Source organism: Tasmannia lanceolata, unplaced genomic scaffold, assembly GCF_043159265.1.
Source record: "Tasmannia lanceolata isolate RefF3 unplaced genomic scaffold, GAP_Taslan_0.1 ptg000048l, whole genome shotgun sequence".
In the NCBI taxonomy this organism is placed as follows: domain Eukaryota; kingdom Viridiplantae; phylum Streptophyta; class Magnoliopsida; order Canellales; family Winteraceae; genus Tasmannia; species Tasmannia lanceolata.
The window spans coordinates 4028290-4054517 of record NW_027518725.1 but is presented as its reverse complement, the minus strand read 5'-3'; the positions used below and the strand labels follow the sequence as shown (position 1 = coordinate 4054517).

Sequence of the window (26228 nt, the reverse complement as noted above, 5' to 3'; positions counted from 1 at the left end):
TGTATGAGTGTGACACTACTCCTAGTTTTTTAGGGGTTTCCATGTCAGATACCTCGTATCTGTGTCGAAACTTGGTTGAAACTCGGCACACGAATCCGTGTCCACAAATCATGAGTATATGTACTCTCTATTTTAGCTGTGCCCCCGTTTCTAAATTTTGGGAGTTTGCCGTGTCCGACACCCCGTGTCCGAATACACAAATCATAGCCTAAGAGAATGGGATCAACATGGCAACCAAGCAAACATCCATAATTTACCTGATTCATGTCAATGGTCTGCAATCCTTCCCCACGAGTGAAAATAATGGCATGATTTTGATTTTCTGGTTTTCCTCCACCCAAAGTAGCAGGACCTGGAAGCTTTATTCGATAAATAACCTGTTCACAGAAACCGAAGAAAATGAAAAAGCAGTAAAATTTTATAACAGGAAGATAAAATTTCTGCTCACGTAGATCAAAGAGAAAGAAAAAGGAGTAAATTTCATAACGGGCAGATAAATCAAAGGAAGCTAATGAACGTAGTGAGAGGCTAGCCTTGGTCATGTTATGGGGTGCAAGAAAACTATTAAGAACCCACCAAAGTAGAAAACTTGCAAGTGAGTTGAACGGATAACAAATTTTTAGAAGAATACAAGGAAAATTACAAGGTAATATCAGATAGCAGCAACTATCCAAAATACATTTCATATCTTCCTACACCCAACTTTCTTGAGCTTATTAGCCAGCTCATTAGCAATCCTTCGGATGTGATCCAAATCCATATTCTGACCCCTACATGCCTCCAAAATCTCGCTCAAATATGGGTGAGTCCCCATGGACCCAGGTTCTCATCCTTCACCCATGATATCATGTTTGATGTTCCCATTCCACCACCAAGTTCCTATTCAGCTCTCTAAGGAACACAAGCAACCCAATGTGAAAAGTGAGAGCCTCCGCATGAGTAAGCATGACCAATGGGGCCTGAAAACGACATCAGAACAGTCCCAATCTCATCATGAACGACTCCAATTCCAACCGGACTGGGGTTGCCAATGGAGCAACAATTGAAGTGAACCAGAAAACCAACTACTAGACTTATATAACTACTAAAATTAGACTCCTTGCTTGCTAATAAAATTAAGAACTTCCAATATACAAGCTACTAATCCCAGCCTCAAAATACCACTCCCCCATCTAGAAACTTTTTCAAATTGGAATGAATTCAAGGTCTGATAGACAAATACTGACAACAATTTCCATTCACAGAGCGTCCAAATTAAACAAAAACTGCTAGCCCTCATAAATCATACCCCAACTTGCCAATTTGCATGACGAATGGAGTCATGTAGGGCCCAACACTAACGTTAACATTGTTTCGGTGTCCACAGGGCCTACTTTCAGATCATGGGTAACCTTATTCCTTGCTTGAATCATCTTTGCTGGAATCAGAGGGGAGGGATCGGGTGAACAAAGTTAATATAAAGGCGTTTTTGTCATTTAATAGAGAAGATGGAGATGACTAATTTTAAGGGTGGCAATACCAGTCCCCTCATTCATCTTTTCTTTAGCATTTTATTTGTTTCTTCAACTTCTTTTTCCTGTTGTTTTTTTAGAACCAACGGTGATTTATTAGAATGGGCAAGGAATACAAAAGGGGGGGGGGTCAGTTGACCCCAAAAGAAGAACAAAGAAGAAAGATGAAAAAAAGAAGAAGAAAACAATAACATTATTATATGAAGTCATATTCAGACCGATCCGATATTAAAAAAAAACATTATTATATGTCCAAACCATTTTGTATGGACAAATCCAAATGCTCATTACCTGATCTAGATTTTGTACTTTATCAGCAGGATCACCCTTTGCTATATTAGCCCTCACCAAAGCAGAATAATAGACCTTCTCATTCATCTTTTTGGACTTATCTTTGCTTGGTTCTTCAACTTCATCAATATAAGCCACACGAAGAGAAGGATATCTGCGACATGAAAGTAGTTTCACAAAGTTTAATCTACGATGGAAAAAGTGATCAAATGCATATTTCATTTGGTACTTTGGAGACATACGTTGTCATAAGCTGCAAAATGTCTTGTGCACGGGGATGGCCAGATCGTTTGTCAATCCCATATTGCTGACATGACACCACATATGAGAACTTCATATCGGCTACAGCTTGCCCTTGGGCCCACAAGGATCTTTCCATCTTTGCATTCACTTCTGATGATAATTCAGCTGCCTTATAGCCATCCAGTAGATCTGAAAGAAAGCATTAAAAAAAAAATCATTACCGTACAACTGGTGAACCAAAGACAATCAAGAAAATTTTGGGCAAGGAATTCTAGTCACCTTCCTCTTTGGCCATATCAAGGAAAGCCTGAAGTTCCAAAGCTTTCCGGTAATACATCATACCTCTGACTAGCGTAAGTCAAGGAGGAGAAGAATATTAAGGGTAAAGTTAATAAATGCAATTAACAGTGTGCCATGTGTGTGTGTGTGGTCAGGTCGTGTACCAGTTCTGCTCAAGGTTTGGCCTCTATATGATGCCCAAAGACGTAGTTTATCTTCCAGATCCTCTCTTGCTCTCAGTTCATCCTCTGTTTTGCACTTCATCCGCTCAAGAAAATTGGTCCATTCATCTGCACATTGGGAAGAGGATTAAAGTAACTTTCAAATTTTTTAAAATCAAAAGTAACTTTCAAATTATAATCAAGAAATTCTCCTTGTTACTAGACATTGGAAGACAATATTATTCAGATCCACATCCTTATATTCGTAAATCGTAATAAATAATGTTTTTTTTGTGGTTTTTTTGGGGGGGAAGGGTTTCTATTGTTATATTTTTTTTTTTTGTAACTGGATGGGTTAGAGGCAAGGTTCTATGTACTCCTCTTGTAATTTCATTTCCTATTAGTAAAGTTTGAGGTGCCACCCTAGGTTCTTAGATAAATTGCGGGTTTAAAAAAATTTTTATTCAGATCCACATTGGCTTGTAAATTCTGTGCAGCAAGAGGAAACAAAAACCTGGGTAGATATTTTTTCTTTTTCTATTTTTTTTTTTTTTTGGAATGGTACCTGGGTAGATTTTCTGTAAGTAGAAAAGAATAGAAACACCATCTTCATTCTGCTCTTCTAGATCACTTAGGGAGAAAACAACCTCTTCCGTGTAGTAGGGGGTCAAAACACTGCAACAAAAAAGGGATTCTGCATTAAGCAATAGCTTAAATCACATAATAACATACTGCAAGGAAACATGACACTACATTATCTCGATAAAAAAATAAATAGATTAACTGAACGAGAAAGAAACCAATAACGGAACCAGAATACGAAGCAAATCGGTTACTAATGGCACAATGTTAATAATACATGTAGCTTCCAGATCAAATGTGATAGAATTGTCATTTACTATATGATTTTTTTTTAAAAAAAACAGACAATTTCATTGATGCTATGAAGATTACATTGGGGACCAGGGGTCCCTACTTGCATTACATAGAATCAATTAAGGGTGGCCAGGACAATACTCCTAGGCCAGTAAAAAACCAAAAGAAATTATCTTCTGGGTCAACCGCTACAGTGAGGTCTACACTTCCATGCGTTGCCGCATGTCGAAAAACTATTTCATTTCCCTTTCGAATTATTCATCTACTACCGCAGTCGAGAGTGCCTTCACCATTCCCCCTTCCTTTACATTGCCCAGTGGTCTCAATTGAATCGAATCCAACAAAAAGTGCCATATTTGTGGGCCTCATCAAGTCATATGTGTGACCTGACACGTCACACGGACTTCTCCGCCACTTTCTAGATGGCGAATTCGATTTTCAAAAATCCCGCTCAAAGGCCTGAAGCTATTATGCGCCCCTAACCGTGCACGATAGCCAACCCATCGAATCCGATCTTCGGCGGCCTCCACCTTGCGCCACCGCCTGTCCCGGAGGATCCACATTAAACCACCAAGCCAAAAAACCCTAGTCTAACCCTAGACACCACCATTGTTCACCCTAACTTCTTCCTCTTCACCTCCACCATAACCTAAAACCCTAACCCTACCCTTCCTTTCACCTAACCTAAGAGACCACCACTGTTCACCCTAGCATTCTTCCTCTTCACTTCCACCAAACCCTAAATCCCTAACCCTATCCTACCTTGCACCTAACCCTAGTCTTACCTTCTTCCTCCACCACTACCTCTCTAGCCACCGCCTTCCACCACTCCAGCTAACTACCTGCAGCCCAAAACACCTATCCTAACTTAACACCCCGGCCCTTCTAGCCCCAACCTCGCACCTCAATCAAACCTATCTTTCCCCCCAATCTCCAGACAGCAACCCCAATGCTATCTCCGGCTATCCATCGCCTACGCCACTCAACATGGCCCCCAAATCCGGCTTCCCAAAGCCCTTTGCCGGTCCTCCGCCGCATCATTTACGACAACTCACGTGCCTTCCGCGTTTCACGAGGGAGACGTGGGTTTGGAATAACCGGCCGTCTCAATACTGCCGTCTTCATCCTCCATACTTTTTCTCCACCACCACCATCACCTCCACATCCAACCTCCTCCTTTTTCCCCCTGAATCCGGCCACCCTTTTTCATACTCCTGCCACGTCCACCATTTCCGACGACTCATCAGCCCACTTTCTCTATCCACCCTACCCAGTTCCGATCCTTTCCCCATTAAATCCAGCCCACTCGACCCAATTCCGGCCATTCCGCACCTCCAGCCGCCATTGTTGCATCCCCTGCGAGATCTGCCCAACTCCGTACATCATCCGACCACCAACACCTCCCTTGCCCATCAAGGGAGAGAGGGAGAGATCAGAAACTAGGAGAGATAGATCTAAGAGAAAGAGAGACCAGAGAGAAAGAAAGAGGAGGATCAGAAAAAGCAGAAAGAGAGATCAGAAAGATGAAAGAAAAGGAGATAGGGGGAGAGAAAGAGAGATCAGGAAAGGAGAGAGGGAGAGAGGGAGAGATCGGAGAGAGGGAGAGAGAGAAAGGGGAGAAAAAACGCTAAAAATGAGAGAGAGAGAGATGAGATCGCCTCCCTCCCTCGAGTTTCCATCGACCTAGGGAGGGAGCCCCCATTTTTTGGCCCTTTTTTTCTCCCACAGTTGAGTTAAATTCAAATTAATTCTTGAATAATCATTTACTATATGAATAACTTTTAGCTTTCACGAATAGAACCTTATAAAAGAACTTTAAACAAAAACACCCGAGTGTCCACATTGGAAACCATACATGATTTTGGTAAGACGGATGATATTCTTTCATTAGGTCAGTAGGAAATGAAGTAACATTTTGAGCGCACACCAAATTTATATAATTTTGGCAAGACAGATGATATTCTCTTATTAGGTCTGTAGAAAATGAAGTAATATTTTGAGGAGTGCACACAAAATCCAGTCATTATTTTGGCTATATGCCAATATTCTCTCACGGGTCAGCATATACAAAATGACGTAAATGCTTCGCTCGAAATGTTGTCAAATTAGCGTGCTTATAGCACCATTGCGAGAATTTGGGACATCCCTCTCCCAAAGAATGCTTAAGCATCCAAACAGAGCCTAAAAGTGAAATTGAATACCTTCCAAAGGATTAAACTCCATCGGGGAAATGAAATACCAATATAAGTCCCTCGAGTAAATGACTGAAAAACATTTAAGGTCAGAATACATGGAGGTGATAGTGGTCGGCCGTTTAAAGGTTTACTCCCAAAATGAGCGATGTGTCTTTATTTAGTGAAAGGTCCAAAGTTGATTCCGTGGGTACACATCCATCCACATGGATCTGATAGAATTCCCTTCAATAGTGGAGGATTGGTTAAAATTTCTACAAAAATAAATTCGAAGGTATATGGCTATATGCACCCCAAAGCAAAACAAGTAATTGACAGCAAAAAAGGGTGGTTCGGAATTTGGAAACCATATTTTAAAGAGATTCTACCTCGTTTTTAGGTGCGGAGAATTAGAAAAGCAAAAAGATCTTACAAATCCCGTTCGGCTACACGAATCACAAGGCCCGTTTCCAAATTTTCACCTTATTTTTCGACTAAATAATGAGATTTTTCGGAGCTACTTGGAGTCGCTTCCGAAGATTGTTATTAATCCGTTTCCACCCATTTGATACAGCGAGAATAAGAAGCCTTACCGAACACGCTGAAGTTTATGAAGCGAGGTTTTGGGCTAATGGTCTTGAGGAGACATAAATGAAAGGCTTGCTGCAAGTAATGGACACGAGCAAGGAATAGAATATGATGAGAAATGTGACTGTGGACAATTACTTTGCAGAAGATGTCATTTCTTTAGTTTTGTGAGTTGTCCTGCCTTTTCAGGCTTCTTGTTCAAAATTGGGTAATTTCAAAAAATTATTCGTCCAAATTGATTCCTCTTATCAAGAGCATGAACAGCATGGAAAGGAGTTTGCCCATGTCATATGTTTTCTACATTAAATAAGCCAACCATTATAAACAGCTGCCAGCATATATGCAAATTTGACAAACAGAAAATATATTCATTTTCCCCTAAAACTACAAGCGAACCCAACCATAGATGCATTTTGAACCTACATATACAAAATAAAAAGAACTTTGGGATTCTAAATATGAGTTATAGATTGGGAAAACTTACGAGAATGAAAGCATGTTACGAACTTTGGGGGCAGGTGGCATACTCATGAACAAGGAATTTGTGAAGAAAGAAATCCGCCTTCTGGCTTCTAGATTGGATGGTACATCCATCGCAGATTCCTTCACAGTGAGCAATAGATAGAGCCTTTTGATCTGTGGGACCAAAAAAATTCAACGAATCAGCAAGTGGCCAAATTTGATGCATGAAACTACCATTATGATAATCAGCTTCACAAATGTAATTAACCTTCTCTTGCCAAGCGTCCGTGAATTCTTCTTGTGGTAATGGAAACTTGATTGCTCCAGACGAAGCAAATAGGATAGGTTGATCAGCAAGAGGTATCATAACCTCAGGCCTTCTATAAGAGCCTCCACCATGGCTTGAATCTAATAGGCTGCCCAAGAAAAAGTTTAGTGCATTAGAATAGTGACAATAATACCATTAAAAAAAGAACAGTAACAAAATAATATACATAAGTAGAGAATCACATCAAAATGCTTCACCTAGAAAACTGTTCGTCCATTATATCTCTAGTCACAACCTCCAACATGTCCTGTAAAAGAATGACGACCTGATCCCTGTCTTCAGGTTTATTGTTCATCTGTAATGATTAAACACACAGATAGTTTTAAAAACTTACCCCCAAACTTTTCTATATTGCTCTGTTTGGTTGCTTGTAGATGGCTGGGAGATTAGGTGAAGAAGTAGTCAAAGAGAAAAAGACAAGCATGGAAGATGGGGAGAAGATTAGGAGGAAGATTTGTGAGTAGTGTTTGGTTGCGCGAGAAAATTAGCGGAAGATGTAGGGTGTCGTTATCAAAATATAGGGAGGAAGAGAGAGAAAGGGAAGAGAGAGAAAGGGAGAAAAAGAATAAGACAAGAATCTTCTCCTACTTCCCCACACAAATTTCTCCATTTTGGTGAAAAAAGGGGAGAAAATTATGGGGGGAAACATCTCCGCCACGTAGGCGCCACCTAGGATAAAATGCAATAATGATGTCTAAAAGTTGTCTAGTGGTCAAAGGTCTAAATGACAACCAAACATACTTTGGGGAGATCTTTGGAAGATCTCAAGCATTTGAAACTCCTACAATGCCCCCAAAATGAGCAACCAAACAGAGCATAAGAGAAATAGAAATATGAATCTTTCTGCTGGATACCTACCAAATAATTCATCAGATTAACAAAATGGTCGTAAAGGATGGGGAGAGCACTCATCTTCAGTTCGCTTATCAAAGTGTCCTCGCTTATATGTTTGTCAACTTCTTCAAATATTTTATTTATAACCCTGAAAATTAAGTGCAATTAACAAGAATTATCAAATTATGGCAAAATGCATAGAAAAGATAGAGGGAAACAATCATATCAGAAGGCACACGCCGCCATATTTGTTTATATACAATAAAAATAAACATTCAAATCTTGTAATTAGACGCATTAATTACTCTTTCTCATGCGGTCCGTCAACTAAGTGCTTAATAACGTTTCTAAATGATGCATAACACTCGCAGACAGCACAAAACATGTAACTCTCAGCACTGATTCTCTTTTTCAGCTCACTGTCCTTTCCTTTGCTGTCTTTGGCCATATCCAATGCAATTGGGATCTAAACAACAAACAAAGACCAAACATGCGAGTAGATGGGTTTAATAGTTTATGACTAAACCAGGGACAAAAGAAAAGAAAGACCCACAAACCATGCTAGCCAGTAAGAATGGAGGCCATTGGATGAGATCCAAATCCCGATCTGCCGAGTATGGAACAAGCAACAAGTCCCTCTCCCTGAAGTTTCAAGTGAACATAGCAACTATGACAGCCCAGCAAAAAAAAGAAAGAACCAATTGCCACCACGTACCCAAAGCATAAATATTTGCTGCTCAGTATATAAAAATACCTGTCATTTATTAGATCTTCATCTCTGAAACTACTAATAATTTGGTTCCATAATTGAGCAAATTTTGCAGCCTCCTTCCCTTTACTAGCAGGGATCTGAGATAATTAATAATCTCCATGTCATTTCAACTTCAAAATTACAACTGGAGTTCTTGATCAATCCATAACAAATAGTTGCATGCACATCATAATAATAAAAAAGAATGTCAAAGTCTAATAGTTCAGAAAAAACAAGAGAAAACTTCAACCTCCTCAAACTTGCGAGAAAAAGTGGCCTTCAATCCTTTCTTCTTAGTCTCAGTCTTGTCAGCGGGAATCAAGCGAGCATTAAAAGCACCGGGCAACGATTGAAATCGGGACCTGAGCATTTCTAGTGTCCGTATCTGGAACCAGTAGTATCACAATAATATTAACAAAGCATCAAGTGATGACTACTTGTACAAAACCATCTAAAAAAATCCAATTTATTGAAGATATATAGTATTTGAAAGAATAAAAAGTCTAAGAAACACCAACAGTGGCAACAAAGAGGAGAACCCACCAGCAAAATGACAAAATGCATGGATCCATTATGAGTAAGTTGCATAAACGAAAGCATGCAAGGACATGAAAAAACAAATGCGAGCGAGACACAACAAAGTGCCAGTATGGTGACAGAGGACATAATTATACATATGCATGCTGGTGACCTGTCACAAATATCATTCTCGGGAATTTCTCAGAAAGGGAAAATATTGGGATATATTAAAAAAATTTATTTTTTCGGGTCTATAACGGGGAAAACGATAAGAATAAAATTATTTAAAAATATATAAATATATTAAATTTAAGAAAAAAAATATCAGGATAACATCCTAATATTTTATAAAAGTGAAAATATCGCCATATTTTTAAAATCTCAGGATTTTTTTCGGGATTTTGTCCTGTTATCAAAATGTCGCGATAAAAATGCAATATTTGAAAATATTGGAGATATTTGTGACATAGATGGTGACAGAGGACATAATTATACAGATGCATGCACATTATGTAATCATATATGTTTTTATATTTACATAATTGTAATATATTTAGAAAATTATGATATAACTGCATGGATGTTGAATATAATGTTTCCCAGCATCAACACAATGGCCGTCAAACATCCAACAAAGGTAAAAGGGGAATAGTAAACATTATAGCATTTCCGCTACAAAGGTTAGTGAAAGAGGCTTCACCAACCTCTCCAAGACGACGAAATGCCCCATAAATACCTCCAAACAATGTGGAGAAAATTGCATACCAAATCTGGGTATCCATGAAATAGACCTAGAAAACACCACAGCATTAGAACCGAATATAAAAAGAAAACCCAGGCAGAGATGAGACAGATAAGGCATAAAGGTGATCATGAAGCATACCATAATTATTGGAGCCCAAAGCGCAATCACAACCCCAATATTGTTTTTGGCTGCAAACAGCAAACCGTAGCATTTAAAACAACTTTTCAACTGGTGTACTTCATATATATTATTTTAATTTTATCACGTGATTACCTTGTGGAAAGAATTCATGCCACTCATAAGTTCTTATTCCAGTATTCATGATAGTTCGTGTTGGACTCACAAGAGGCTTTATCTGTAATGAGAAATGATGAGTGCACTGAAATACCCCAAAATACCCCTTACCAAAATTCGTCCCCACAAGAGGCTTTATCTGTAATGAGAAATGATGAGTGCAGTGAAATACCCCAAAATACCCCTTACCAATATTCGCCCGCCACATATTAGTTAGGGGCATTTTTGTCTGATAGAGTTAGATTTAGGGCTATTTTAGAAGCCTGTAAATACAACTTTACGAGTTTTGGGAGACTAATCAAACCCTAAAACACGTTTCTGCAGCCCAAGAGAAAGGTTTTCATGTGGAAGGAGGAGAAAACCAAGATCTAGAATTGGAAAACGCAGATCGAGGTAAGATCTTCACTCGATTATGATTTTTAAGTGTTAAAGAACTCTAAAAGTAGAATAGAGTAATTACAAGGTGTAACGACCACTATTTTCATTTTTATTTTCTTATTGGTAATGGCATCCTACTTAAATCACTTCATCACATTGGTAAAGCCACCCCTTGTTGAAACACTAAAAGCTGTTACTATTGACACCCCCTTTAGTTATTTGAAATTTTAAGAAATAAACAAGGGCTTTTAGGTAATATCTCAAGAGATTAAATAGGAAGTGATGAGGATAAATTTTTAGAAAAACCAAAACCCAAATCTCCAAGAAAAAATTGCCGTACACACACTTCCACTTTTGGGAGTGCGTGCACATAAGGTGGGCCCCACTTCAAGTTAATTATGTTAAGTATAATGGAAACCCAAATTTACTTGTACACCACTTTTTAAGAGTCTCATTAGATTAGCAATTTCTATTTTAACCTAGGGCTAGATTAAGAAACAAATAAAAGAAAGAGTTTTACTTAAACTCAAATTAAGAAACAAGCTAATAGGCGTCTCTAAATAAAAAGAAACCCAATCGTGGGTTTTGCAAACCCACATCTCGCCTTCCCCTCCCCAAAAATCAAAATCGAGAGAGAGAGAGAGAGAGAGAGAGAGAGAGAGAGAGAGAGTAGAAAAAGAAGAAAAAGAAGAGAAGCTTGATCTAGGGCTTTGCCTTGTTGGTTCAATTTGAAGGAGTACTTCTCGACTGATACATAGAGTTTTCACCTCCTTCCACACGCACACGCTAAGGCAAGTGATGGTGACTCACATAGTAATGGTTTCTAGAATGTTTTCGATATTATAGTTTCATTTCCTATGATGATATTTCCTCGTTTTCTATGCACTTACATCATAGAACTATTAGATGGATAGGGGTATCGTAGAATTGTTATTTGGATATCTATTACTTTCATCGGAAATGAATGTTGTGGCAATGCCAATCACTAACCATGCAGACAAAAACAAAGACGGAAAACAAAGACCCTTCCTGGCAAAGAGGGAAAAAGGTGATGTATTGAAATCATTCGTATGTATAAAAGTACGATGAGTACGATGATCTGAGCCGTATATCAAGGTATTACGATATACGAGGGTTGGTAGCCTTATATATATATATATATATATATATATATATATATATATATATATATATATAGAGAGAGAGAGAGAGAGAGGAAAATGATTGTGAGCTTGAAGCTCATATAGCTTATATGAGCTTGAGGGCCCAAACACATGTGGGCCCATATTGTTAGGATGGTCCAAAGCATTCATTTGAAAGGCCCTTACATAGATAGGGTGTGTACAAAAAATCAGCTCCATAGGATCATCCTAACCCATCCAAAAGTGGAGGGCAAAATGGAAAGACACCGTTGGCCACAAATTTGCCCATTTTTGCCCTCCGCTTTTGGAGGGGTTAGGATGATCCAATGGAGCTGATTTTTGGTACACACCCTATCTATGATGGGGCCTTGCAAATGAATGGTTTGGATCATCACAAAAAATGTGGGACCCATGTGTTTGGGCCCTCAAGCTCATATAAGCTATATGAGCTTCAAGCTCAAAATCATTTTCCTCATATATATATATATATATATATATATATATATATATATATATATATATATATATAGAGAGAGAGAGAGAGAGAGAGAAAAGTGTTTCTAGTCCGGCCGACTAGAGATCATTCTCTAGTCCGCCACCCAAAAACACATGGGTCCCACATATTTGGGTGATCTAAAGCATTCATTTGATAGGCCTCATCATAGATAGGATGTCCACAAAAATTCAGCTTCATAGGATCTTCTTAACCCTTCGATTTGTGGAGTTAAAAAATGGACAGATTTGTGGCAGTTTATAGCCGTCCATTTTAAGCTCCACAAATCATAGGGTTGGGATGATCCTATGAAGCTAATTTCTTGTGGACACCGTCTCTATGTCAGGGCCCATCAAATGAATGCTTTGCATCACCCAAATATGTGGGACCCATGTGTTTTTGGGTGGCGGACTAGAGAATGATCTCTAGTCGGCCGGACTAGAAACATTTTTCTCATATATATATATATATAAGATGGTTAGAGTTGTATGCTGCGCTATACAAGATATGTTTGACCATACACACATACGAGACTTTGGACTTTTGTTAGTTGTATATACATATCTAGAGATGTATATACAACGATTTGGATATAGAACATTTATGCTGTTTCTTCTAGATATGCCATGATGGCATGATAGTTACTTTACTTGTTCTCTTATACATATTATTGTCCTTAATCTTCTTTCCTGTTAATTGACATGCCTTTACTAGTACGTTATTCATAGAGATGCTATTATAGTATGATTTCATTCTTGTTGCACTTATTATGTGAGCCATCGTGTGATTTTGCTCAGTGCATCTGACCCCATTGTCCCCCCCCCCCCCCCCCCCCCCTCCTAACAGGTTTTGAGAGGAACGATGAAGGAGCCTTTGCGAGCGAAAACATCTAAACAACACTTTAGGATGGGGAAAGAGCAATCGGGCAGTTGGAGTGTCAGTCGTTTTATCCAGTAGTTGGATATTTCATTTGCTTTGGTTTATAGACTTTAAGTTATATAGTTTAGTTTATCTTAGCTTGTGGTCAGTATAATGGTAGTTGGTTTAATGATGTAAGGAACCTTTAGTTTATGGAATAAGATTGCTCAGTTAATTTAATTATGGATGGATGATGGATCTATCTTGAAAAGAAAAAAATTAAGTTTCTACTTGTTTTTTTTTTTCCGTAGCAACTCGGTGCTGATCCGGGTCGTTACAGAAGGGGGAGATTTGATGTCTAATCGTGTTTGAAAAGATCTACGTGTTTGTTATTGGGTTTCTTGAAGATCACTTAGTCGCTTGTTCCCCAATGAATTCAAGATCAATCCGTTTTTGCTTTGGAAATTGAGATTTTACCAATTTTGACCTAGATCTTAAGTATTGTCTTGATCTTCGTTTGATGAGTTTCAACACGCGAAAGCGGGTTTGATGGATTCCTCTCATGAAACGGAGTACGTCGGATCCAACCTTACCGGAAACGGAGGTCAGACGAGGGAGTTATGACTCCCCAAAGTTTTGTGAAATTGGGTAAAAAACTATATTTCTCACGGAAAACCCAGCCCGCGATTCGGACACCCGAATAGGCGTATTTGAACGCCCAAAGGGGTGTTCGGACGCCCGAGTCAGGCACCCAAACGGGTATGCTTAAGAAACCTGAGAGCTCAGATTTCTTCGGAAGTTCTCAGAGACACCCAAGGGGTCTTCCAAAGAGGTGCTCGGACGCCCAAGGACCTAGGTCGGGCGTCCGAACACACTGAAATCTGTGAGGTTTAGTTTGAGATTTTTGGATTTTGAATCAATTGTTTCGGACGTATTCCTAAAGGACCCACTTCTAAAGAACCCACTACACAGATTCTACCCAATATGACCCGAAAATAACTGAACCAAATATAGATGTCCTAATGATGCTATGAAAGATCGAATACGAATTGATTGTGAACCCTTATATTGTTTATTGTAGGTGACAGAGGAACAATCATGAGACCGACAACGGACTTTGATCGAGATGAGTAATAAGGGATTACTCTAATGGGTTATTCTCAAGACCCTCTTTGATGATTCCAATATGAAATATGATTTCCTTCCCTAAGTAAATTATTACTATATGAATTCTGAACCCCAACTAGCCTGGGACAAAGGCTTTGTTGACTTGAGTTGAGTATGAATTCTGAACCCCGTAGAACTTCCAAGGTTTAAGGGTATAACCCCTTTATTGATTCTTCTGATTCGTTAGTGTATCGAACTCAATTATTGACATCCTTGGGAAGCTTAAGTTTATTTCTAGACCCCGCCAGTGGGGAATGCATAATTCAAACTAAAATATTGGCTAATTTTGGACCCAGTCAGTGGGGAATGCATAATTTGGGGACAACTATCGACAATCGAATTTCTGAATAATAATAAACTAAGCTCTTTCTGAACCCAAGATGTATCGAAATCTGTTATTGACACCCTTATCGAAATCTTTTCTGAAATCCGATTCTGACCATCGATATTAAGACACATGTGACTTTGACTTTGTTTATTGTTACTATGGAACCCTAAATTGCTTACATCTAACTCCAACCTTATGATCGAACCCTTTGGTTACTTCATCTTTTGTTGATTATCTTCGTTAATTGTTGTCTAATCTGTTAGTGTAGTTCTTATTACCAAAATTCGTCCCCACAAGAGGCTTTATCTGTAACGAGAAATGATGAGTGCAGTGAAATACCCCAAAATACCCCTTACCAATATTCGCCCCCTCTTATTAGTTAGGGCCATTTTTGTCCGATAGAGTTAGATTTAGGGCTCTTTTAGAAGCCTGTAAATACAACTTTACAAGTTTTGGGAGACTAATCAAACCCTAAAACACGTTTCTGCAGCCCAAGAGAAAGGTTTTCATGTGGAAGGAGGAGAAAACCAAGATCTAGAATTGGAAAATGCGGATCGAGGTAAGATCTTCACTCGATTATGAATTTTAAGTGTTAAAGAACTCTAAAAGTAGAATAGAGTAATTAGAAGGGGGAGATTTGATGTCTAATCGTGTTTGAAAAGATCTATGTGTTTGTTATTGGGTTTCTTGCGGATCGCTTATTCTCTTGTTCCCCAATGAACTCAAGATCAATCTGTTTTGGCTTTGGAAATTGAGATTTTACCAATTTGACCTAGATCTTAAGTACTGTCTTGATCTTCGTTTGATGAGTTTCAACACGCGAAATTGGGTTCAATGGATTCCTCTCATGAAACGGAGTACGTCGGATCCAACCTTATAGGAAACGGAGGTCAGACGAGGGAGTTATGATTCCCCAAAGTTTTGTGAAATCGGGTAAAAAACAAGATTTCCCCCGGAAAACCCAGCAAGCGATTCGGACGCCCGAATAGAGGTATTCGGATGCCTGAGTCGGGCGCCCAAACGTGTATACTTAAGAAACCCGAGAGCTCGGATTTCTTCATAAGTTCTTAGATACGCCCGAGGGGTCTTCCAAACAGGTGCTCCGACGCCCAAAGACCTAGGTCGGGCGTCCGAACACATTGAAATCCATGAAGTTTAGTTTGAGATTGTCGGATTTTGAATCAATTGTTTCTGACATATTCCTAAAGGACCCACTTCTAAAGAACCCACTACGCATAGATTCTACCCAATATGACCCGAAAATAACTGAACCAAATATAGATTTCCTAATGATGCTATGAAAGATCGAATACGAATTGATTGTGAACCCTTATATTGTTTACCGTAGTTGACAGAGGAACAATCGTGAGACTGACAACGGACTTTGATCGAGGTGAGTAATAAGGGATTACTCTAACCCTTATATTGTTTACTGTAGGTGACAGAGGAACAATCGTGAGACCGACAATGGACTTTGATCGAGGTGAGTAATAAGGGATTACTCTAATGGGTTATTCTCAAAACCCTCTTCGATGATTCCAATATGAAATATGATTTCCATCCCTATGTAAATTATTACTATATGAATTCTGAACCCCGTAGAACTTCCAATGTTTAAGGGGTTATGGATTACTCTAATGGGTTATTCTCAAAACCCTCTTTGATGATTCCAATATGAAATATGATTTCCATCCCTAAGTAAATTATTACTATATGAATTCGGAACCCCATAGAACTTCCAATGTTTAAGGGTATAACCCCTTCATTGATTCTTCTAATTCATTAGTGTATCGGACTCAGTATTTCCAATTATTGAAACCCATATTGATTATTGAACTATTTGATTATAGACATCCTTGGGAAGCTTAAGTTTATTTCTAGACCCCGCCAGTGGGGAATGCATAATTCAAACTAAAATATTGGCCAATTTTGGACCCAGTCAGTGGGGAATGCATAATTTGGTGACAACTATCGACAATCGAATTTCTGAATAATAATAAACTAAGCTCTTTCTAAACCCAACCCAAGATGTATCGAAATCTGTTATTGACACCTGTATCGAAATATTTTCTGAAATCTGATTCTGACCATCGATATTAAGACACCTGTGACTTTGACTTTGTTTATTGTTACTATGGAACCCTAAATTGCTTACATCTGACTCCAACCTTATGATCGAACCCTTTGGTTGCTTCATATTTGTTGATTATCTTCACTAATTGTTAGCTAATCTGTTAGCATAGTTCTTATTACTTCACATGAGCATTTGCTCACCCGAGGTTTACAATTACAGATCCTGAGGCTTGATTCTAGCAAGGAGTTGGAGTAGCAAGGAAATTACCACGAGGAGGAAGACTTTTAATTAATTGTAGCTTATTAAGTGAGTACGAGGTAGACATGGTTTAATTCATTCTTTTGTCATTGGGTTCAAGGGTGAGAGATTGATACTCATAATTTATTCAATAAATTTGTGGTGGATGGTTATGGATTTGATTATTTAGTAATTGAGCATGGTTCTGTTACTCTGTCCCCTTGCATGCTTGTATAGTTTTCTTTACAGGTATGTGGCACTGTTATGTTCCAAGCCATGGTGGTGGTTTGGGGTGTGACATGCATAATACTTAAAAAATCAGAAACAAGTCTCATCTAACGAAAGCTAAAAGATAATTATTGCAAAAATGACAATTCAAAGCTTTAAGCTTAGTTAATAATAATATATGTGATACAGAAAGAAATTGCATGCTAACCTGAGACTACAAAAAAAGCTATCAAGGTGAGTATTGTAAAACTACCGATTTCTTAAAATTTGCAAATAAATTGGAGAAACTCACTCCATTAAACCAATATCACAATTCTGTTAACTCCTTCAAAAAACAATGATGAGCATAGTTTCTTCCATTTATCGTAGCTGAAAAATAAATATAAGCTAATAGAGGAACTAGAATTTTATAGATGAAATATAATGCTGTAGCCTTTAAAATGATCCAACATACCCTCAATTACTTTACCATAACCATTTTGATTATTAAAGCAAAGTAGTACAAGATTCCGAACTCAGTTTAATAATCATTTAAATTATGTAGCCATTCAAAAAAATCACTTAAATTATGTCAGATTAACATATTTAAGTAACAATCCCATTTTTTCAGGTGAAAATATTGTTTAATATGTTAGTCATATTAACAAAAATGTACCTTTTACTTAGTCAAGTTACTAGATAATTATGTTCATCTCTGAATTTCTAGTCACAAAAGAAGGCACTTCTTCTAGAACATCTATAAAATTGGGTTAGATAATGTTTAAAAGTGATTGTGCTCGCAGTCTCACTGACAGATCAGCCGTCAATCTAACATAATACATGAGGGTTTTATATGTCCTTTATTATCAACATTCGTTTCCTATATTTGGTGCCTTTAGATTCACCATTGCACCGAAAAAATTCATCAAAATTTAATGGAATAACAGAAAACATTTTAGCATCATACAGTGACTCATGCCTTTATGGATTTCGAGACATTTTCAAGATTCAACTACTTTAAAAAAAACATTATGACGAGTACGAATTCTTTCTAAACGACATACATGCATAATCCTTTCTCTCCCACTTGGGCATTTGAGCCTCAATGCAATTACATAACTATGTGCTAATATCATAGTTTAAAGTTAGCACATGAAAGGCTTGTGGCCTTGAAAGGTTGTCAAGAGCAGTACCTCAATGTAATAACTAAATGCCAATTTAGTTATTATAAGGAGAACCCAAAACATTGTGTACCTGAAAGTGGGAAAGCAAAAAACAAATCATTAATAGAGATATACTTGGGTAATTCGTGCTATTGAAGATTCCCAATCAACATCCCTGACATTGTAACCTTACATGAAAAGTGAGAATGTACTTTCGTGCATTCCCCTTCCTACATAGAGACGAGGCTGCCATTATGAAAACAATGTATTTTAGCTGAAGAATATAAACAGAACCATAATGCAGGATATAACTAAATCAAATATGTGGAGAGTCGAATACCCAGAGATACTTACAGTTCAGAACAAGTTTCACAAACATTACTCTTCAATATAAAAAAATAGGGCGACCCAGTGCACGAGGCTCCCGCCATTGCGGGGTCTGGGGAGGGCTAGATGTACGCAGCCTTACCCCTGCTTTGCAGAGAGGCTGTTTCCATGACTCGAAACCATGACCGCCAGGTCACAATGGAGCAACCTTACCTTTGCGCCAAGGCTGCAATATATATACATAGATTTATATAATGTGTGGCCTTATAAACCCATATCTTTCAAAAAGCAAGGAACAGCCCACACCATAGGATGATCCAAACCATCCATTTGTTGGGCCACGACGTAAATAGGTTGCACCTGAAAAATTATTTCCATAGGATGATCCTAACTCTCCTCACTATAGAAGATTCCATAATGCACAGTCCCTCTATAGATCGAAGGGTTAGGATCATCCTACCGAAATGATTTTTGGGGCACAACCGATTTACTTTGTGCCCCAACAAATGGACAGCTTGGATCATCCTAAAGTGAGGGCCATACCATACGGACTTATACGGCCACACATCATACAAACTCTCTCTCTCTCTCTCTCTCTCTCTCTCTCTCTCTCTCTCTCTCTCTCTCTCTATCTATCTATATATATATATATATATATATATATATATATATATATATAGGGGTTGATGTTTCTAGTCGGCCGACTAGAAAAGTTTTCTAGTCCGTCCGCCAAAAAATCAGTGCGGGCCCACAGTTTTTGTGTGATTCGAAGCATTCATTTAATAGGCCCTGACATGGATAGGGTGTGCCCAAAAAATCAGCTCCATAGGATCATCCCAACCCTACGATTTGTGGAGGTTAAAATGGATGGGTATAAAACTTCACTAATTTGCCCAATTTTTAGCTCCACAAATCGAAGGGTTAAGATGGTCCTATGGAACTGATTTTTTGGGCACACCCTATCTATGTCAGGGCCTATCAAATGAATGCTTTGGATCATCAAAACATTGTGGGCCCACTGTGTTTTGGGTGGGCGGACTAGAGAAGGTTCTCATATATATATATATATATATATATATATATATATATATATATATATGTGTGAGAATAGAGTTCCTGAGGGTGCCCTCATATAGCTTATATGAGGTGGCTCTCACAAAACATAAGGGGCCCACATTGTTAGGATGATCCGAAGCATTCATTGGAAAGGCCCCATCATAGATAGGGGTTGTAAAAAAAATCAGCTCCATTGGATCATCCTAACCCCTCCAAAAGTGGGGGCAAAAATGGATAGACACGTTTTGTCCACAAATCTGCCCATTTTTGCCCCCACTTTTGGAGGGGTTAGGATGATCCAATGGAGCTGAATTTTTGTACACAACCTATCTATGATGGGACGTTTCAAATGAATGCTTCGGATCATCCTAACAATGTGGGCCCCTTATGTTTTGTGAGAGCCACCTCATTTAAGCTTATATGAGGGCACCCTCAGGAACTCTATTCTCATATATATATATGAGACAAATAATTCTTTTTCAAAAAAATTGACAAATAATTGTTCTGTGTACCTGAGACCACCACATCATGAATGTTATAATCCTATAGTGCGAGCTTTCAAGAAACCGTCTGAGGAAAGGGACGAAAAACAACAAAACGCCGAGCATATTTGGTGACAAATATATAACAACAGCTAAAACATATAATGAAGGATGATTTTGGCCATTTCCGACCAAGCTTTTTATGGCCTTTGCCAGTCCAGAAGGATTCTCCCATGAGTAAGCATAAGATACTGGTAGAATTATCACCCAAGCAGCAGCTGACAAAACCTTTAAGATATATCTCAGCTTAACCTGAAATGACATATTCCGCCTAGCTTTCCAGCTCAGAATAATATCAAGGACAGCTGCAAAAGTGAAACAATGAACATCAAACAAATTTCATAGCACTTGAAAAAAAAAAAAAACAAATTGACAAAGCAGTATGCTATTAAAAATCTAAATGAAAATTCCATACCGCGTGAACAGAAAAAAGAAACAAATTCACAAAGCAAAAGAGTATTAAAAATAAATAAATGATAAACTGATTTCCCCAATCTTCTCCCCAACAAAGATTGCACCGGAATGAAAGAACAATTACACGTAATTCCCAATATTACACAGCAGCAAATAACCTAAAGATTAAATATAACTCAAGAAACATGACAATGCATAAATGCAACTATATATGCTTGGAACATTACCCAAACATGTTATTTTGAACGGTCTGTACAATTACTAAGTACAAGACTTGAAAAATTTTGAAAAAAAAATAATGATAGCCAACTGGGTTTTGTGAATACAACGATGCCATGAAAGAACGCAAGAAAGTGAAAGAAGCATGCATATTCTACAAAAGCTGTTTTATTAAGCCACTAAACATAAGATACAAATGACAAGAGCCATTGAAAAGTGAAACATTCCATAATGGCAAAAATACCTCGAATGAACGAATAAAAAAAAGGAAAACAATCTTAAAGTACCTATCACTGCTAAAAGGGCAAACATATAGCAAGAGTCAAGGAGGGGAACGGGAATCATATGGAATATGTGTGTGAAACAATTATTAATTACAAAAATGAAAAAAGCCACGCACTGGATGCTAGAAAAAGATCCTATCTTTGTAGGTGTTTGTACCCTTACAAACGCCGGTCTTTTGGCCAATCCTCAAGACGAACAACCCTAGATGCCGGAAAGGCATCTTCCAAGGATCGAAACCCGTTAAAACACGGTATCACCTCTAAACCAAGTCGCCTATCCAAATCCAAGAGTAGATGATGATCATGCATCTGCTCTACTCAAACAAAACTCGTGCACGATCCGTCGTATCAAGCACAAAATTCTTTTATAACAGAAAGAGATTAGAAACTAAGGGTGTGTCCCTTGTATAGTGGATATTAAGATGGGTATTGATTTGGACTGTTATGCTGGTTATCAGCCTTCAAAAAACTTGTAATTGTATTGGTAGTCCTATTAAAATATGTGTCAAAATACTTGGGAGTTTGGAATCTATAACTTTAAGGGTACTGTGAGTCAAACAGAAAAGGAAGATTTATGTAATTCCACACCCATACCAACCATTAAACAAATAAGAAAAAGGGGAAGCTAATGTAATCACATCACCCAAGAACTAGACAGTATTACAGAAAGGTAGGTATTTGACAGAAAAGGGGCGTGGGAGGGCACGATGTTTAAGTGGGGCAAAAGAAAAAAAATTGTCATTCAAGGTTCTAGCTGATGGGAAGAAAATGAAGTGAAAAATACGGGTATGAGATCAGTGGAGAGTTCGGAAGAGACAAATGTCTTTATCTGTGTACAGACAAGTTACTTTCTCTTGTAATGTCAATCAGAGGAGGATGCCATCCATCTAATGACAAAGGATGTTTGGAGTTGGTAACCGCTACCTATTTCTGAGGAAATGGGAAGATAATCAATCTCGAGTTCCATCTCCACTACCTAAACGGGTGAAGGTAATCAAAGTATGTGGACTGCCTCTCCATGCTGGACGTCGGCAATACTATCCAACCTGGCAAGCAAGATAGGATGGCTGGTCGTCATCCTTCAAGCAACAGCATTGGTCCGTATGATGGATGTTGCATGGATCCGAATCGTACATTACCTAGATGCTCCTGGGGAGATGAAGCTGGTTACTGGAATAAATTGGTCAGTCTTTTTGGGTGACCCTTCAAGTGTTCGGATATTCCATTGAAAATGTGATGCCTAAGTCTTTGGCTCTGCTAACTTCAAATGGTGACAGCATCAAAGGAAAATTCCACGGGGGAGGTTCCGACTCATAGGTGAAACCTATTCATGGCTTCAATGCAGGAAGCTAATCATCAGTTGTATCAGAAGCTTAAATGAAATTCTTCTAAAGTTTTCATTAAAGAAAAATGGCAATGGACTTTAGAGGGTCATTCTCTACCTCTTGATGACCTCTGATGTTGAATTCCGAAATTTTGAGCGTAGCCGATGTAGCTGTGGGTAGCCCGTTGGCTGAAATAATGATGAAGGATCTTGTAGAGGAGAGATTGATGGTTGTTGAGAACATGGTTCGAACAAGGTCAGAAATTTCAGCCTAAGTCTGACACCGAAAGTACCCAGTTTCGGTGTCAATCCTGGATTCAGCTGAAATTTCGAAATTTAGGCCAAATTTACTTTTTCTGATTTTCATATTTTTGGCCGAAATTACCGAAATTTCAGCCAAAACATCTTTTTTTTTTTCAGAATTTTTTCGGCATTTTGGCCTAAATTCCGATTTCAGCCAAGGTCGAAACTGGCACCAAAACCGAAATTTCAAACCTTGGTTGAGAAGACTGGATTCCAATGTGAATCATCGTCTCTAGTGGATTTTGTGGTTTCTTCTTTTTCGACTGTTGGATCATCCCAAAAATGGCTAGTAATATCACAGCCTTGAGTAGAATCAGTGTATGATCTGTGGGAAGGATGGAGGAAGTGTGAATGAGCATGGAGAAGAAGCAATCAGCAGCACTAAAATGGGAATCCCCGCCTGTAGGATGCCTTAAGCTCAATTATGATGGATCTATTTTTGGAATTCCCAGAGATAGAGAGAGGGGGAGAGGGCGTATTGTCTGGGTGTTTGCGGGGCCCTAGCGGATGCATTGGAAGCGGAGGTCCGGGCTGCTGATAGGGGCATCAAATGGTTTGGATCGTGTGGTGATTGAAGGCGGTTCCTTAAACGTTATCAAATGGCTTAAAGGACCCATAAAAACCCTTGGAGGTTGGATAGATTTTTTGACGAGATCTCAGACTGTAAAAGAAGTATGGCTTTATCCTTCAGGGATGTTCGGCAAATGAGGTGGCCGATCGTTTGGCTAGACCAGGAGTCTCGCAAGAAGAGTTGGATTTTTTTTTATTCTCTTAGCTTTTTTGTATCTAGCTTTATTGTATCTCTCTTTCTTGTTTGTACTTTGACCATCTCGGTCCCTCTTTTTTCAATAAAATTGGCAATCATTCAAAAAAAATATCACAGCCTTGAGAAGAGTGTAGAGGTCAGAAGTGTGCACCAAAGAAGATTATAGGGATTAAGCTTAAAGGGCAGGTTAGAAAGTCTAACCTACCATTGAGCACTACTTCCTGCCCTAGGTTGAAAGAGAATGACCGATCATCATTATCTTTTGGGGGACAGTTGCCACGTAGGAGAAACTAGTCAATGTCAGTTTGCCTGGCATTCTTGATCATCAAATGGCATCATGGAGCCAAATGCAGTGGACTACAAGTTTTATGGTAAGCTTTTTGGGACAAAAAATGGTCTGGGCTATTTTTCGGGATCAGTCTAGTCAGGGCACATCGAGCCCAGGGAGCTCTACGAGCCATGCAGAGGTCCTTACATGGATCCTAGCCCATCTTATGGGAGTTTATGCAGCATTTCCAGGCGTGGATCCTGCATGCGCCACTTAATGCTAAAGCCCATGGCATCCAACTGAGATCATGGCAGATCTCGTCATAGTGATAGTGAAGTATCCTATCAGGCATGCTGTGGCAGGTGAATTGAGTGGATTATCCTTATGGCCTCTGCGCGGGAAAAGGAAGGTATCTTCGGATGCCCCCCATTGTTTGGAATCTGGTTTAGAATAGGATGATCCAAATTATCCAAATTGTCTCGTGAACATTTTTCTAGATCTTTCCATTTAACTTTATCCCCAACCAATATTTGAGGCATCGAAATGAAATTTATTACACACACTTCATACTATTCCTATTGATGCAAGTGCCCAAAAACATTATGACAAAAATTTCATAAACACATAGAAACCAAATTTGAGATGGTTAATTAAAGCTAATTAAATCACAATCCTTCCATATGGTACAAGAAAATACATGCTAACTCAGAGAAAATCAGGGCAATGCCAACCAAGAAGTCTAATAAAAAAAAAAAAAACTAAATACATCTATGAAATAAATAGTACTAATGAATGTGATGATAATGACAAGACAACTTATTGTTTTAACCTACCCTGTCCAAGCTTCAAAATTGCAGCAGTAATAAAGATGCTCAACACCTTTTTAAAAACATCACCATCAAAGATTGCACTTAGACTCGACCCGTTCCAAGCAATTATGGTCATAGCCTTAGAAAAATGTAAAGTTAATGTCAGCATCAACTAACAAAGATTAAGGAAGAAGAAACTAAAGGTCATAGCCTCAGAAAAATGGAAAGATGAAGAATTACCTGTAAACACAAGATCAAGAAGCTCCACATCCGATCGAAACTTCTGAAAATATGCCAAAATGATCGCACCTCGACAAAATTTATCTTCCCTACCCATCGATCCCTAGAAGTTGGTCTGCCCTCCTGAGCCATTATCATGCATATTTGCTTTAAACACATTGTTTTAAACCAGCATAAAGCTTTTTATAAGGCTAGAAGAATATGCAACTTATAATAGGGTAATTTTTAAGGAAAATATAAAATATCATACTTGGGCATGAACCAGTTGTAAAAATGAGCATCTATGTAATTATGTACACTTACGCGATGGAGGAATTACCAAGTTTGAGAGGATCGGCATCTATGTAATTATGTACATTTACACGATAGAGGAATTACTAAGTTTTCCCCCTTGTATATTACTCATGTTGCCCTTATATGTAACTGCAAGAAAGGAGTGTCTTTTTCTGGAGGTTTCATGGTATAAAAGCCTCTTCAAAACCTTTAGCCTCAAATGAGAGATATGGAATGCAAGTGGACCCATGAGGTAAAATTTTATCATGTCATTGTTTAGAAAGATTGAACATGAGAACTACTAATGTTCTATTTTTAAACATCATTCTGCATTTGTACATCCCTGTGATGGGGGACCATACAAGATGATATGAAGAATCACGTAGTTAAGAAGATATGGGCCCATTATTAATGTCAAAAGAGTTATTTAGTTTTTAGAGTGTTATTTGAGTCTTTTTAAGTTGCAGAGAGGGGCAATATTAGAGTCTTTAATCAAAATAACTTAAGTAGTTTAAGTTATGGCTGTTTTCAATAGGCCCACACATGTATTAAAAGAATTTAAGTGTGAGCAAGTCTTTAAGTCCTTAGAAAGGCGTAGTTTAGTCCTTAGGGTTTTTTATTTGCTTGATATATATACTTTATGTTGGGTTTTGAAGAAAGACTATTACATTCATTTGTTATTTGATATTGAGAGCTTCTTCGAGAAAAAAGGCTTCATCTACTTGTTCTTCTCCTTCTTTGGTGAGATGCTAAGGATTATTTCGCGAGATGCCAAAAAAACTAATGGTGTGAAGCTTTGAAATAAGTAGATTACCACTTATTACCTGTCATTTATTGTTTCTACCACAGTTATCAATTTCGTTTCGTTCGGAAAACCGGAAAGGAACACCCCTCTGTACCGTTTCGTCTGGCGCTTCGACCAAAACGGGTTGTTTCATCCCGTTTCAGACGAAACAATTATTTTTTTTCTCTTCTAGTCTTTTTGCCACTTCTTAGTTCTCTTCTCTTCTTCGAGCCTCTTCTAAGAATTGGGTATTTACACTTAATTTTTTCTCTTCTCTTCTTTTTACCATTTACTTAAGATTTACGTGTAAATAAGGGAATACCCCACATTTGGATTTATTTAAAATAGTTTTAAGACTCAAATTCTAAAATGATAAAAAGTCAACTTTCTAGTTCTAGTACAAAATTTGACATTTTTCGATCATTTCGGACCAAGTCAAAACCTTAACTTCCAAAAGGTGGGATATTTTTCTAACTTTAAAAATTCATCAATTCTATCATGCAAAACATTATTAAAATT

At 38.2% G+C, this 26228-nt stretch overlaps 1 protein-coding gene across 1 annotated transcript in view; it reads right to left on the bottom strand.

Moving 5' to 3' along the window:
• LOC143864106 (callose synthase 3-like) overlaps positions 1-26228 on the bottom strand; it is a 41568-nt gene that overhangs the window by 4298 nt on the left and 11042 nt on the right. The window contains exons 14-35 of the mRNA XM_077374901.1: positions 24653-24775; positions 24437-24551; positions 19996-20330; positions 18294-18346; positions 18131-18191; positions 10033-10114; positions 9898-9947; positions 9719-9805; positions 8746-8880; positions 8499-8593; positions 8302-8386; positions 8050-8210; positions 7769-7892; positions 7108-7205; positions 6851-6998; positions 6605-6756; positions 3051-3160; positions 2489-2614; positions 2325-2393; positions 2045-2234; positions 1803-1956; positions 258-377 (exon numbers count right to left, since the gene is read on the bottom strand). Coding sequence (XP_077231016.1) covers positions 258-377; positions 1803-1956; positions 2045-2234; positions 2325-2393; positions 2489-2614; positions 3051-3160; positions 6605-6756; positions 6851-6998; positions 7108-7205; positions 7769-7892; positions 8050-8210; positions 8302-8386; positions 8499-8593; positions 8746-8880; positions 9719-9805; positions 9898-9947; positions 10033-10114; positions 18131-18191; positions 18294-18346; positions 19996-20330; positions 24437-24551; positions 24653-24775 — 2673 coding nt within the window. The remainder of the gene's footprint in view (positions 1-257; positions 378-1802; positions 1957-2044; positions 2235-2324; positions 2394-2488; positions 2615-3050; positions 3161-6604; positions 6757-6850; positions 6999-7107; positions 7206-7768; positions 7893-8049; positions 8211-8301; positions 8387-8498; positions 8594-8745; positions 8881-9718; positions 9806-9897; positions 9948-10032; positions 10115-18130; positions 18192-18293; positions 18347-19995; positions 20331-24436; positions 24552-24652; positions 24776-26228) is intronic.